The sequence below is a fragment of the Heteronotia binoei genome, chromosome 9 (genome assembly GCF_032191835.1).
Source record: "Heteronotia binoei isolate CCM8104 ecotype False Entrance Well chromosome 9, APGP_CSIRO_Hbin_v1, whole genome shotgun sequence".
NCBI lineage: Eukaryota > Metazoa > Chordata > Lepidosauria > Squamata > Gekkonidae > Heteronotia > Heteronotia binoei.
The window spans coordinates 21,194,226-21,208,909 of NC_083231.1; the positions used below are offsets into that span (position 1 = coordinate 21,194,226).

At 45.4% G+C, this 14,684-nt stretch overlaps 1 protein-coding gene across 1 annotated transcript in view; it reads left to right on the forward strand.

Moving 5' to 3' along the window:
- The window catches only part of TBC1D1 (TBC1 domain family member 1), a 138,314-nt gene that overhangs the window by 57,491 nt on the left and 66,139 nt on the right, over window positions 1-14,684 (forward strand). The window contains exons 3-4 of the mRNA XM_060246258.1: window positions 1,818-2,351; window positions 6,515-6,604. Coding sequence (XP_060102241.1) covers window positions 1,818-2,351; window positions 6,515-6,604 — 624 coding nt within the window. The remainder of the gene's footprint in view (window positions 1-1,817; window positions 2,352-6,514; window positions 6,605-14,684) is intronic.

The following is a 14,684-nucleotide window of genomic DNA, read 5'->3' on the forward strand; positions in this document are numbered from 1 at the left end:
ACAACATTAAATAAGTATTGCCAGCCTGGCAACAAATGCAAACTATGCAATTTTTATAGCTACCATCAGCTGCTGGGTATCTTCTTGGTCTTCTGCTGTTTTTATTTCTGGCTGTTAGTTCAAAGTTCAGTCAAACTGTACCGGCAATCTGATTCACGCATCGTGCTCAGAAAATGATGTAATGCTTCCTGATTCACTTTTGGAGCACTTTTATTTCCTTATTTCAGACTTATGACTAATGCTTTTGAGATACGTCTGTTATCCATAAAATGACCTTAGAGAGATAATAGTTAAATCCAGGGTAAGTCCTCTGTTACAGTTACACATTAAATTTGTCTGCTCTTTTTAAAAAAGGAACTAAATGCCCAAATAAGGTCAGAAATGATTTTCCAGATAGAGTTCGATATTTTGGGGGGAATGCCATTTATCTACTTGCACAGGGAAAATGTTATCTAGTGTAGAAGGCATATTTTCTACTTCTGCCCTGCCTACTTTTTATGAACTGTGCAGAAAAGCCTTTTCTGTATAGTCCAATCCGCTGCTGTCTTCTGCAAGAATATATCAAAGCTATGTGAATGAATGAATGTGGTTGAAATACTAAGAGCGCTTTCCTGGGAGTAAGCCCCGCTGACTGAAATGGCACTTACTTCCAAGTAGACCTGCTTAGAATTGTTCTTGTAATTTCTCCCCAGTGACCTGGCGAGGGTGAATAGTTTTTCCCCAGGGTTGTTAATGTGCTTCCCACATGGTTGTTATATAAGTGCAGTGACATAGGGCATTGACTCCTAAGGCACCAAAATAATATTGTAATTGACCTTTCTTTACAGACAAGTAAAATATTTGCATTTGATAAGCTATGGTTACTTTGCTTGCATAGATTATATTCAGTCAACTCATAATTGAAGAGAAGTTTTTTTGTAGCTACATATATACACTTGTGCATGCGCACGTGCTGTGATCAGGGCCCGAGTTCTTTTGTGGTCACTTAAGTCAGTTTGTATCCATCGTGAGCTTGCTGATTTCTCCTTTTGGCTACAGCCTTTTCATACCATGTTTGAATAATGTTCAAGAGAATCCCTAGCTTTTGGGGAACTCCTGTGGAAGGGGATAATGTGAGAATGAGGGCATGAAAACACATGCAAGGTACCCCACAGAGCCCTTTGGTCTAGATCAGGGTGGCCAAACTTGCTTAACATAAGAGCCTCATAGAAAAAATGTCAGATGTCTGAGAGCCGCAAGACATGAATGTCAGATGTCTGAGAGCTGTGAGACAAGGAAGGAAGGAAGGCAAATAGATGGGGTGGGAGGAGGGAGAGAGAGGTGGAAAGAAAGCAACTTTAACTCTAAATGCATTTTCCAAGCTCCCAGCAGGCTTGGAGAAATGGTTTAAAGAGACAAATGCCTTCTCCAAGCCTGCCAATAGGGCAGTGGGAGCTTCAAGAGCTATACAATGTGTGAAAGAGCCACATGTGGCTCCCGAGCCACAATTTGGCCACCCCTGGTCTAGATCCTGGTTTCTATATTCCCAGACAAGTTCACACACGTATATGTGCCAACATCTGATTATTCCAACATTTGATCAATGGTACTGCATGTGTGAACTGACTCTGCTGAAAATTCTTGTGTTTGAATGATACAGAGGTTTAATATGTGGAATAAGGTCTGTGATTACATTTATGAACCCACATTCAGTTCATTTGGACTGAGGCTTATAAGAGTTAAGCCTGATTTGCTTAACAGTTTCTCTCCTTCTCCCTCCCCCAAGAAAAAAAATCTGTCTTGAATGACTGGCTGATAGTATGTTATTTTCCTTACAGGTGCCTGAGATTATAAACACCATCAGACAGGCTGGGAAAATTGCACGTCAAGAAGAGTTTCAGAATAACCTTTCAGATGTCGAAGACCCCTTTAGCAAAAAATTCGAGGTGCTGTTCTGCGGCCGAATGACTGTAGCTCACAAAAACGCACCCCCAGCACTCATAGATGAATGTATTGAAAAGTTCAATGATGTTAGTTATACCAAAACCTTGGACTCGAGTTCCTTCTCCCAACAACATGAAACTGCCAACAACTCTGGAGGATTTTCCATCAGTGATAAATTCCGATCTGTCTTCCAACCCTCAGTAAATGAAGAACAGGAGAAAAGGCCGATGAGGAAATCCTACTCGCAGCCAGGACTACGCTCATGTTCTTTCAAGAAAGATCTGGAAGCCAGGGGCCTGAGGAGTAACAGCTTTGCCAGGTCCTTTGATGAAGATATTGCTTCTCTGAACTTAAGAAGTCGATATATCCATGGGCAAAATGTGGTGCAGCCAACAGACATTGCAGGGAACCGAATTATGCTGTTCACGGTAAAATGTTCTGTTTGCTAACTTTTCTGGATCACTGGATAATCAGCACAGGGAAACAGATACCCAGTAGAGCGTTACTGGTTGAACCAGTGCAGTTGAGTTCACTGTATGTTTCTGTTTATATATGGAGAATGGCAGCATGATTTCTTCTTAGAGTCAAACAGGTCTGCGTGGTTGAGGAGTTTCCATGCTGGCTACATTATTTGGCCTAGCCAGGTACTTAATCCTCTATCCCCCATCACCCTACCCAATTTTTGCCGTTACAGACTCATATGTAACTGGTTTGCTACTGCATTCAGTGTAGTAGAAGTTTATAATCTTGGTATAAAAGCAGATCTTGAATGGTCAAAATGAGCTAAAGTAGGAGAGAAGACTGTTTGTAGCTACCAATGTTCCCTCAAAGCTGCAAAGTCTTGTGAGCAAAGATGCTACTTGTGAGCTACTGGTATTAAAGTTGTGAGCTACTGCATAAATTATTGTGCTTTGGGGTCCTTCTTCCTGAGCCTAGACAAAAATGTGTGACCTGGAGGCTAAAAATCTGTGAGCTAGTTCACTTTAACTCAGCTTAGAGGGAACACTGGCAGCTACCATAGTTGGACATACGTCAATTGCATTATTGCTACTCATGTCAGTATAAAGGAAAATTATGGTTTTCTTTATATTGCATAATGAGTAATAACAATAGCTGTACAGCTAGTAGCCGGATAAAATGTGACAGTGGTATTTCTGTGAATTAATTCCTAGGAATTTCTTTCTTTTAAAAAATAAGCCTGTGGGGTCCAGATTTGTATCAGGATTGCAAAAAGAGGGAGAAGCTCTCCAGTGTGGCATTTTCCTGACTTGAAATGCCCCCTCTAGCTGCTTTTTGCATCTTTGGGTTCCTGGGCCACTTTCACACCAGGGTGGTTTTCCATGGTGGCCCAGTTGCTATCATGATGCTGTATGATATCACTCTTGCCGTAGAGATTCTAGATGGCATTGGGTAATCCATTTTCTGTCCACTGTTAGTTGTGTTTTTGGGCACTTTTGGAATTTTGAGAACCACAAAATGGCTGTCTTGAGAGGTGGGCTCAATCACAAGCACTGGTAGGTTCCAAGACCAATGTCCTCCTATGCTGGGAACAATGAGTTCCAAGTGCTCTCTTCCTGTAGACCCAAAGGCAATGGCCTCCAGGATCTTCTGATGTACCTCCTGCTCCACTGAGTAGAGGAAAAGCAGGACTGGCTCTAGTTCTAGGGAAAGGGGCACTTTGGGGAGGAAGCAGATGGGTGCCAAGAGCACCATTGTTGAGCACCTTGGCACCTATGGATGCCACATTGGATCGTTTTGTGTTTAGGATTAAAACTAAACTATATTTTATACTGTTGATTTTGCAGCTCTACCTCTCTTCTTTTAACCACACCCAGTTGTACCAGCCATTTCCATATTTGATCTGTCCCTTCTTTAAAGAAATTGATGTGAAGTAATAAAGAAAATACTCCTGAATTCTGATCACACTTACTACTAATGAACTGCAGTCTGTCCCCACACAGCTAAGATTAAGGATTAGGCAAATTGTCAGAGATTGCATACTGTCAAACCCTGCCTCCTCTGCTGGCTCCGCCCCTCCGGTGGCCATTGCCTTGCCCTTCCATGCCCCATCCCGGGATGCAGCCAGAGGTCTCAGACTGGGTGGAAGGCCAGGTTAACGTCACCATGTGGCCTTCCCTGCTCGCTGGAGTAGGACTGACTGCCCTTTTCTCTCTCTCTTAGCACTGTGCCATTCTCCAGGTCAACCGTCTCCTCCTTGGCCTCCTTCGCGGCTGCTCCCATTATACCCCTCCTAGACTCTCATTCCTTCCGCCATAGCATATGGCTGAAACTTCCTGGAAAACAAGATGGGGAGAGAAGACTATGCTTTTCCTAAGAGCCAAGGAACACCAGGCAGTGGGATTTTCCTGAGTCTCCTTAGGGAACATAGCATGACTCAGCCTGGCTTCTACCAGTTGATCACAGTCTGCCTTCCCCTGGTCTGTCTGTATATATAAATATATATATGTATTTGTTACAGCTTAGCCTCTAGTGTTAGTTCAGTAGGACCCCCTGCTGTTGCTCTCTTTGACATCACACCGTGTTATGTTCCCTACTAGATTCCCTGCATATGACCTGCTTGCCACATGGTGCAGTCTGTACACAACAGCATTTTATGAGGTCCCCATGACATGCACAAAAGGTTAGAAGGGGGCAGGATGGAATCATTCATTTTAAAACTGACCAAGAGCCTCTGATTACGTATGGGCAGAACCATAGCTGTATGCTACAAACTCAGTGGACTTCCCCTTTGAAGTTCTCCTTTACAGACTATGAAGTAATGCCTAAGGCTAAAGCATCCTTCTTCAAATCAGTTCCTTACAGTCCTTTGCCTTCATTTTGGATATTCCAAACTTGCTTAATGTAAGATCTACATAGAATAAACGTCAGACATTTGAGAGCTGCAAGACAGGAAGTGAGGGAGGGAGGGAAGCAAATATTTTTTGGGGGGGTAGGGAATCCCAAATATTTGGGGGGAGAGGTAGAAAGAAAGCAACCTTAACTTTCAATGCATTCTCCAAGCCGCCAGCTGACTTGGCTTGGAGAATGCATTTAATGAGACAAATGCCTTCTCCAAGCTGGCTGATGGAGTGGGGGGTGTGGTTGGAGAACCACGCAATATGTGTGAAAGAACCACATTTGGTTCCCAAGCTGCAGTTGGCTACCTGTGTTTCAAAGTCCATGATTTTAGATAGAGCCGCCAACCCTATTGTGTTGTTGAACCTCCAACCAGGGGCAGAAGATCTGGAATTGCAGCCGATCTTCAGATTACATAAATGTCTTGCTTGATTATATATTATTTATTTAAAACATTTATTCCACTCCTTCTGGAGAATATGGCTGCTTTGCAGGGTAGACTGAATGGCACTATACCCTACCAAGGTCCATCCCCTCCTTAAACTGCATTTCCAGGCTCCACCCTCAAATCTCCAGATACTTCCAAACCCAGAGTTGGCAATCCTGTTTCAGAACTACAGCCCAATCCTCATCTTTGATGGACTACACCTGCATGATCCTTTAGTGTGTGAACACACATCTGTCTCATTCACACTTTACTTTTTTGAGGTGTATGAGTTCTTTGAAATTTGCTCCTTAAAAATGTTCAACAGATGTCTCTCGTAATACCTTCCACTAACAGCAGATTTTAGTGATCAGTGTTTAACCTAGTCTTAAGTTTCATAGAAGCATAAAACAGCAGCTGAAAATTGCTCCAACGTACCAGTTAAGCTGAGAAAAACCACTGAATGCTGAGGAGAAAATGCTTACTGCACGTTGGTTCATGATAGATTGTATGGCTTCAGTCCACATCTCTGCCAGTGCTCCGATTTGCATGTAGAGCTCCTCTGTTCACTTCAGCGGAAGGTGTGCATGCAAAGAAATGAGCATTCAGAGCTTTCTTCTCCTTTAAAATGAATGAAGACGATGTCACTTGTATGGGAGTTCGCACATATACAAGAGATCATCCATGTTTGTAAACTGGAGCTGATGGGTTTGGACTATATTTGTAAAGCATCACAGGGTTGGATCCAAGGATCACAAGGGATGCAGAGGTTGTGGCACATATCTTTTCTCCCTTTCTCTTCCTGCTGAAGTCTCTTCCTGTAATGTAGCTTCTGGAGGTCGCTGAGAATAGGACATGATGGAGTGCAGAGGATCTTCAGGGCATTGAAGGATACGCCCCACCCTGCTATGAATTGCCTGAAAGAAATGGACATTGGATCTAACTCACATTCTATTTAGATGATTTAAATAATTGTATAAATACATTATTTCTTTTGAATAATATTACTGAGCCCCCCCCCCCCCCGAAAAGATAACTCCTCGTATTGTGGCTCGTCTTTTATGCACAATGTGCGTTGTGCTTTATTTATATACCATTTTTCCTAAATTCAAGAGAGGCAGTATTAAAACAAATAGAAGCCCTTATTGGCTAAATCTTACCTGGCAGGTAAACTCATACAGGCAGCAGCAGCAGCAGTCTTCAGATGCTTTCAATACACATCCAACGTTAAGTAAATTCTTTAAATATTTAAAATTCTCGCGGTCTAGATCTTGAAAGCCTCTGATAAATGTTGTCTTTGTCTTTTTGCAGATTGGCCAGTCTGAAGTTTACATTATCAGTCCTGACACCAAAAAAGTGGCCATTGAGAAAAGCTTTAAGGAAATTTCCTTTTGCTCTCAGGTACCAAGATTTTATTTTCGCCTCGGTTCTCTATAAATTTATTAATTGACTCATCGTTGCTTATTTTCAGGTTAACATTCTGTTGTTTCAGGTAATTGTCCTATTGTGTGCTAAATCAAATGACGTAGTTACTTTATTACAGTTCCGATTGCTTAAAAAGAACTTTACAATCTTCTTCGTGGTCTCTGTGCAGTCCCACACATGGGTTTTCCCGTCAGGACGAACCCTACCTCGGAGATTTTAAAAGCTAGCCTAGGCGTTATTTTTGGCGCGCACTCCCTTCCGTCCTGGGGAGCAGGCATCCACTGCGCATGCCTGGAACGGGAGGGAGGCGCCCCACCCAGCCAGTTTCTTTCCAACCGTCGCCCGGGATAGTCTTACCTCGTTGCGCTCCTCTTTTACCTCAGATCCTAGCCTTCGCTTCTTCGTCGTTTCCTCTCTTTTATTCCATTTTCCTATTAAATTGAAAACTGGGAAGCACACCAAGAAACACAAGCACTCCGAGCCGAAGGGCCCGAAGGATTCGAGAAAACCTACCGACCCGAAGGAACCGAAAAAATCTACCGACCCGAAGGACTCGAAAAAACCTACCGCTCCGAACAAACCTTCGGAACAACACGAGTCTGACATACGTTGTGACCCGTCCACACCCGGATCCGATACCCAGGAAGCGGCCACTCCGCTTACGGACTCACCGCATCAGCAGACGGAGGAAGTTATCCCGGTTCCGTCCCGATCCCCTTCTTTGCAAGGATCCATACCAGACCCTTCGCTGGAGAAGATCCGAGACCCGCTGCAGTGGACTCAACAACACATCAACCCCAGATCGTTCCGCGATATGTCGAATCCCATCCAATATAGACACGATGCTCATCGCTACTTTGATACTCATCGATTCCCAGCCAGATCTCCGAGCATCGAGAGACATCGGTACCATCATACACGTTTCCCGGAGAGATCCCCTAGCAGGGGGAGGGACCGCTATCGCTACAACCCGAGATCTCGGTCTCCATCCATGTCCCCGAGAAGACGCTACTACACCTCGAGGTCTCCATCAATGGATTCCCATCAATGCTGCGGTTACCACCACTCTCGGTACCGTGCAGATCACCACAGGAACCAATCCAAGGAAGCAACTCCCGTCCAACGGAGTAAGCAGCCAACGAAACAGCCATCTCCGACTCCTTCCACTTCGACCTCTAAACCTAAGAACACGAGTCCAACCAGACCGGACCCGCAAGCACCCGAACCTGACAACTCCGATGTCGAATCCGACGCGTCATCGGACTCGATGCAATCGATGTCCTCTCCTGGATCCCCAGCTTCAGATATTGCAAAGCCTGCAGATTTGTCACCATCCGACGGAGCCAAAACATATCTGGACTTGGTTGCAAACATGGCTTCTGCTCTTAATGTAAAGCTGACATCGGATGCGCCCAAGGTCACGGATGTAGTTCACGATTTGGTCCATTCGGACCTACCTGCCGGTTCCTTTCTGCCAATGCTTCCGGTGCATCTAGATGCCATTAAAGAAGCCTGGGACAAGCCGGCATCTATTCCTCCCACGTCAAAGCGCATCGAATCCCTATACAAGATCCAAGCTACGGAGTCGAAGTTTCTTTTCAGTCACCCGGCTCCGAACTCGATGATAGTCCACTCTTCCTCCAAATCGAAGCAGACTCGTCATCCTGTACCCCCGGAGAAGGAGGGCAGGAAATTGGACACACTGGGAAGGAAGATGTATTCCATCTCCACAGCAAACGCCAAAATCAACAATTATTTGGCATATTTTGCTGCTTACTCCCACAATCTGTCCTCCCAACTGGGCACGCTTGTCTCGGCTCTACCAGAACCTGCTCAAAAACAGGCATGCACATTATTACAGGAGCTCAATAGAGTCTCCAAACAACAGATAAATACCATTCGTCACTCCGTGGGATGCACCTCCAAGGCGATGGCTGCCTCCATTGCCTTGCGAAGGCACGCCTGGCTTCGCTCCTCTTCCCTACAACCCGACATTAAATTCAAAATCGAAGATCTCCCTTTCGACGGCCAAGGCCTTTTTAATGCCACGACAGACGACATACTCACCACAGTCGACGACAGCCGCAAACGGGCAAAAAGACTTGGTGTGACCCAACAGCAACAGCAGGGCTACAAAGCCAGACCATGGAAGCCAATGCCATTCAAACGCTCCAGGTCCCCTCGACAATCGGAATACTGGAAGCGTAAGGCTCCACCGTCTAAGCAACCTTTTAACCAGCGGCAGCAAAGACCACAACAACCTAAAAAGACTGCAACTGCATCCAAGCAGTCTCTTTGACTCTCCACCTCTGCCACCTCACAACACTTCCAGACTCCTACCGTTCTACGAGAACTGGAAGTTAATTACCACAGACAAATGGGTCCTGAATATCATTTTAAGAGGTTATTCAATAGAGTTTCATTCTCCCCCTGCAAGACACCACTTTGTTGCAACCCCTCCATCCCCTCCCCTCCAAGAAGAGATTATCACTCTTATGGCCAAGGCGGCCATAGAACCTGTCCCAGATCAGTACCATCGGACAGGCTTCTACTCCCGGTACTTTCTAGTCCCCAAGAGGGATGGAGGTCAGCGCCCGATTTTGGACCTCAGGGCTCTCAACAAGTTCATCCACCACAGAAAATTCAGGATGGTCACCCTCCAATCCATCTTGCCCCTAATCCCTCAAAATGCTTGGATGGCGCTGGTAGACTTACAGGATGCCTATTTTCACCTAACAATCCATCAAGGCCACAGAAAGTTCCTGAGATTTGCCGTGGGAAACAGACATTATCAGTTTCGAGCGCTTCCGTTCGGACTCTCCACAGCACCCAGGACTTTTACAAAGTGTATGGCGGTGGTCGCTGCATACCTCAGACAGCGCGGAATTGCAACTTACCCATACATAGACGATTGGCTCCTTGTGGGGCCTTCAAGGCCACAACTGGAAAAAGACATTGCTATAACCCTTGCACTCTTAGCAGACCTGGGTCTCCAAGTCAACCAGCAAAAATCGAATTTATTCCCCTCACAGGACATTCAATTCATAGGGGCTCGCCTCTGCACCACGGACCACAGGGCGTACCTCCCAACAGACAGAATAGCCTCTATTCACACACTAGCCACAGAAATCATGCAACAGCCAAAACAGACAGCTTTCACCATTCAACGCATGTTAGGACTCATGGCAGCGACAACGGCGGTTCTACCACATGCAAGACTCCGTATGAGGCCCCTACAAATCTGGTTTGTTCGTGCATATCGTCCCCAACGCCAATCTCAACAAACCCTCCTAACTGTCCCAAACAACATCCTTCCCTCTCTGGGATGGTGGACAGTTCGAAATCATTTGCTGACAGGCATGCCATTCTTAAGACCAAGCCCGTCAGCGGTAGTCACAACAGATGCATCAAGGTGGGGCTGGGGAGCCCATCTAAACACCCTCTCAGTCCAGGGGCAATGGACGCCATACGAACAGTCGCTCCATATCAACTGCCTGGAGCTCTTAGCCGTCCACAGAGCTCTGAAATCATTCCTGCCAACTCTTCACGGCCGTCACGTTCAAATAGCGTCCGACAACGTGGCGACTGTGTTCTATATAAACAGGCAAGGAGGGACTGCATCTACCCGTCTTTGCAAGCGAGCAATGCACCTCTGGCACTGGAGTATCGCGCATCAGATCCATCTCACTGCAGTACATCTCCCCGGTGCCCAGAACACACAAGCGGACACATTGAGCAGGTACCTCATCAACGACCACGAGTGGTCACTCCACAGGCAATACCTTCTACCAGTGTTCCAGAAATTCGGAACACCATCGATAGATGTGTTTGCTGCACCAGACAATGCACAATGTGCTCTCTTTTTTATGAGAGGTCCGCCCTCACCACAATCTGCAGGGGATGCCTTCATTCAGAGATGGACAGGTCCATTACATTTCCTCTTCCCACCGTTTCCACTGATAACACGATCAATACAGAAAATTCAACTGGACAATACAAATTGTATTCTAATCACACCGTGGTGGCCTCGCCAACCATGGTTCACAACGCTCCTTTTCCTATCGGACAATACTTACCATCACTTCCCCCGGGCCAAGAATCTCCTCTCGCAACAGAACGGCAGGGTTCTTCATCACGACCCGGACAGACTCCGCTTGACAGCTTGGAGGATACTTTCTCAGAATTCCCTGAGGGAGTGAGAAACGTCCTATTAAATGCACGAAAACCATCAACGAGAAAGTCATATTCCATGAAATGGAAAAGATTTTCCATCTACGCAACCAAGCATAACTTTAAACCTTTGTCTGCCTCTATGCCTCAAATCTTGGCCTATACATTGTCATTATCTGAAAAGGGGCTAACTCATTCGTCTTTAAAGGTGCACCTGGCAGCAATCTCAGCTTTTCACCCTCACATACAAGGACGGTCTGTATTCTCACACCCCGCTGCGAAATCCTTCTTGAAAGGAATTTTACACCTGCATCCACCATCACGACAACTGTACCCCAGTTGGAGTTTATCTCTAGTATTAAGCCAGCTAATGAAACCACCTTTTGAACCCATGGCTTCAATCCCTTTGCATCTCCTCTCGTGGAAAACGGCGCTGCTAGTCGCACTTACCTCCGCTAAAAGAGCCAGCGATATTTGTGCGTTTAGAGCAGACACGCCTTACACCATTTTTCATCACGATAGGGTAGTGTTACGACCAGATCCTACCTTCTTGCCTAAGGTAGTATCCACGTTTCACCTCCACAGGGTCACAACTCTACCCGCTTTCTTTCAACGTCCTACGGATAAGGGCCAAGAAGCCCTACACTGCCTAGATGTTAGACGGGCACTCGCCTATTACATAGATAGAACAGCATCATTCAGGAAGGACTCCAGACTCTTTGTGGCCTATGGACGGCACAATAAAGGACAAAAGATATCTCCTCAGAGACTTTCGAAATGGTTGGTTGCTGCTATAAAGCTGTGTTACAGACTAGCAAAGCAGCCGGTTCCAACTACACTACGAGCTCACTCTACAAGAGCTTTGTCAACATCATCTGCCTTAGCCAGAGGGGTCTCCATGGAAGACGTCTGCGCTGCCGCCGCCTGGTCTTCCACCTCGACCTTTGCTATGCACTACGCTCTGGACGTTCGTGCTAGGCAAGATGCCTCCTTTGGACAGGCAGTACTCCGCTCTATCTTCGACTAAGATACGATCTGGATCCGGTAAGTACCAACTTACCTTGGAGTCCAATACTTGCTTGACTGATTTGCATTAACATTGCATTACTTTTTCTCTCCTACTCTAGTGCCAGCACCCACCACCGTGCAGTTCAGCTTATCAGTCACCCATGTGTGGGACTGCACAGAGACCACGAAGAAGATAAACAGGTTACTCACCTGTAATTGATGATCTTCGAGTGGTCATCTGTGCAGTCACACACGCCCGCCCAACCATCCCCGCTGCTGGCCACTGGTACTCTGCAACCGCTCATCTACTATATCGGCGGCGGGGAAAGAAACTGGCTGGGTGGGGCGCCTCCCTCCCGTTCCAGGCATGCGCAGTGGATGCCTGCTCCCCAGGACGGAAGGGAGTGCGCGCCAAAAATAACGCCTAGGCTAGCTTTTAAAATCTCCGAGGTAGGGTTCGTCCTGACGGGAAAACCCATGTGTGTGACTGCACAGATGACCACTCGAAGATCATCAATTACAGGTGAGTAACCTGTTTTTTAGCAAATACTTTACAGCTATAACTAATTTTTTTTTTGCGTTATAGGATTATCATGTTATTAATAGCGTAAAATAATAAAAGTCTAGAATTAGAACGAGTTGAATTAGCTTTTGCTAGTCCAGAATTTCAAACGTACATTTATTTAGGAAGTTAAACACATTGGTTCACATGTTTAAAACAGCCGGTGATTTCTGGTAACAAAACATGATTTCTAACGATCCCATTGAATCAACTCCTCCGTTAATGTTTTCAGATTTTAAATTAGAAGTATCGGGCCTGAGATTCAAAGAATTGCTTTAGTAAAATCCAGGGTCTTGGGCAGGCAGCTTTTTTCTTTGTTTGAATAGCAGTCTTGCAAACTATGAAACAAAACCCATTTGCAACTCACTTTAGTTTAAAAATCAATAAGTCCTGTGGCATGGATTATTGCATAGTTATTTCTGCAATCAGTAGTGGTGGTGAGACCCCCGTGTAACTAGGATTTATGTGAAAAGTCCAGCTGCAGTGAACATCTGCATACTTTCAGCAACCTAAATTTCTGGGAGGTTTTTACAAGCATGGAACTAACAGATTCTGTTGAGTATAGAACCCTTCAGGCAATCAGGCATCATGGGAATCTCACAGTGTGCTGCACATGAAACCTGATGGTTTAGAGTTCACTTTCCCATCTATAAGCAACTTTGAAATGCTGAGGCATCCCAAAATAATTTTGTCAGACTGGCCCTGACGTGGATTACCTTGTTGGATCCTGGAAGCTAAGCAAGGTTGGCTCTAGTAGGTACTTTTGGACCACCAAGTACCACTGAGGACGTCCAGGGTCGCTATGCAGAGGCAGGCAATGGCAAACCGCCTCTGAGTGCTGCTTGCCTTGAAAACCCTATGGGGTCCCTATAAGTTAGCTTGCAACTTGATGGCACTTTACAGATACACAGAAGAGACTTCCCTGAGACAGTTCCTGTGTCAGCACTTAGCAGATCGCCCTCAAGGTCAAATTCTGGCTTTCTTAGACCAACAGGAAGTAAATTCCAGAAGTAATGACCCAGCTCCCTCTCCCAGTTGACTTAATTGCTTAACTAGTGGTATGTCAACTGGGGGAAAAACACATTCTGCAGTTCAGCCTCCCTGGAGAAAGGAGGTCTCATGCTATCACACTCTGCATTCTTCCTGAGAGGCCAAGCTTAGAATCTGTTTCTGTAGTAACTGTTGGCAATGATTCTGTTTTTCCTCCCTCTTCTGAAGAAACCTTGAGGTGTTCCGCTCCAAGGTGAGATGGGTCTTTAAACCTGTTTTCTCAGAGACAATATTTATATTTAACACACACTTGTACGCTTCTTATTTATTTAGCATATTTTTATCCAGTCTGCCCTCCATGGAGCTCAGGGGAGGTATATATCATATTCCCTTCCTCCATTTTGTCTTCCTAAAACTCTGTGAGGTCAGTTAGGTTGAGAGTGTGTGACTGTCCCAAGGTCATCCAGTGACCTTTATAGCAGAGTGGGGATTTGAAACTACGGCCTATTATGCATGGGTGTCTTCCCTCACTTTCACCATGCACATCCATTGGGAGGGGTGTTTGTATCATTCTGCATTGATTTTCCTCTCTTCAGTGCTCAGTTCGCTTTCCAGTTGCTGTTTCTTTGAGTTTTCTGAGAGTGCTTTTGTGCTGATTTTTCCTTGTCTTGCTTCCAAGCTGAAGGTAATTCCATAGTTTACAGGTTCCTTCAGATCTCCCACCCCCCTGCTGCCCTTTTGGTGCCTGCTCTGCATCTCCTGTCATCATTTCCCCTTCATCGGTGTACAAGTTCCATTTCCCCTTGTTTTAATTTTTTAATTTTTTTTTTACAAGTGGCTTGAGTCTAGTGATATGAGACTTGCTAATCTCGGATCTCTTAAAACAATGGGGGAAAGTTTAAAAGAAGCTGTGTGGGGTTTAGTTTCCCACTGATATTGACTTGAAAGGAGGATCAGACAAGAAGCATATGGTAGCATCCCCAGTGCGCAAAAAAAAAAAGGATTTCAGTGCTGCATGCAAACAAAATAAATGGGGTGGCACAGAATGAAATTGGTGATGAGATGAAAAGAGTGAGAGACAGGGATGGGAAGCTTAAAGCTTTGAAAACAAGTTTTTCTTTCATGCTTCAGTGAACAAAGTTTTTGGGGGGAACATTTTGGTAGTCTGTGGAAGCCTAACGGTAAAATGGTGGGTGAGCCACATGGACCTTTTGCAAACCGCTGAATTTAAGAATCACTTGGGATCAATCCATTTGGATGGCAGAGTGTAATCTGCACAGGACAGGCTCTAAAAAACTGCCAAGATCATGACCAGTCTGCAGGGTC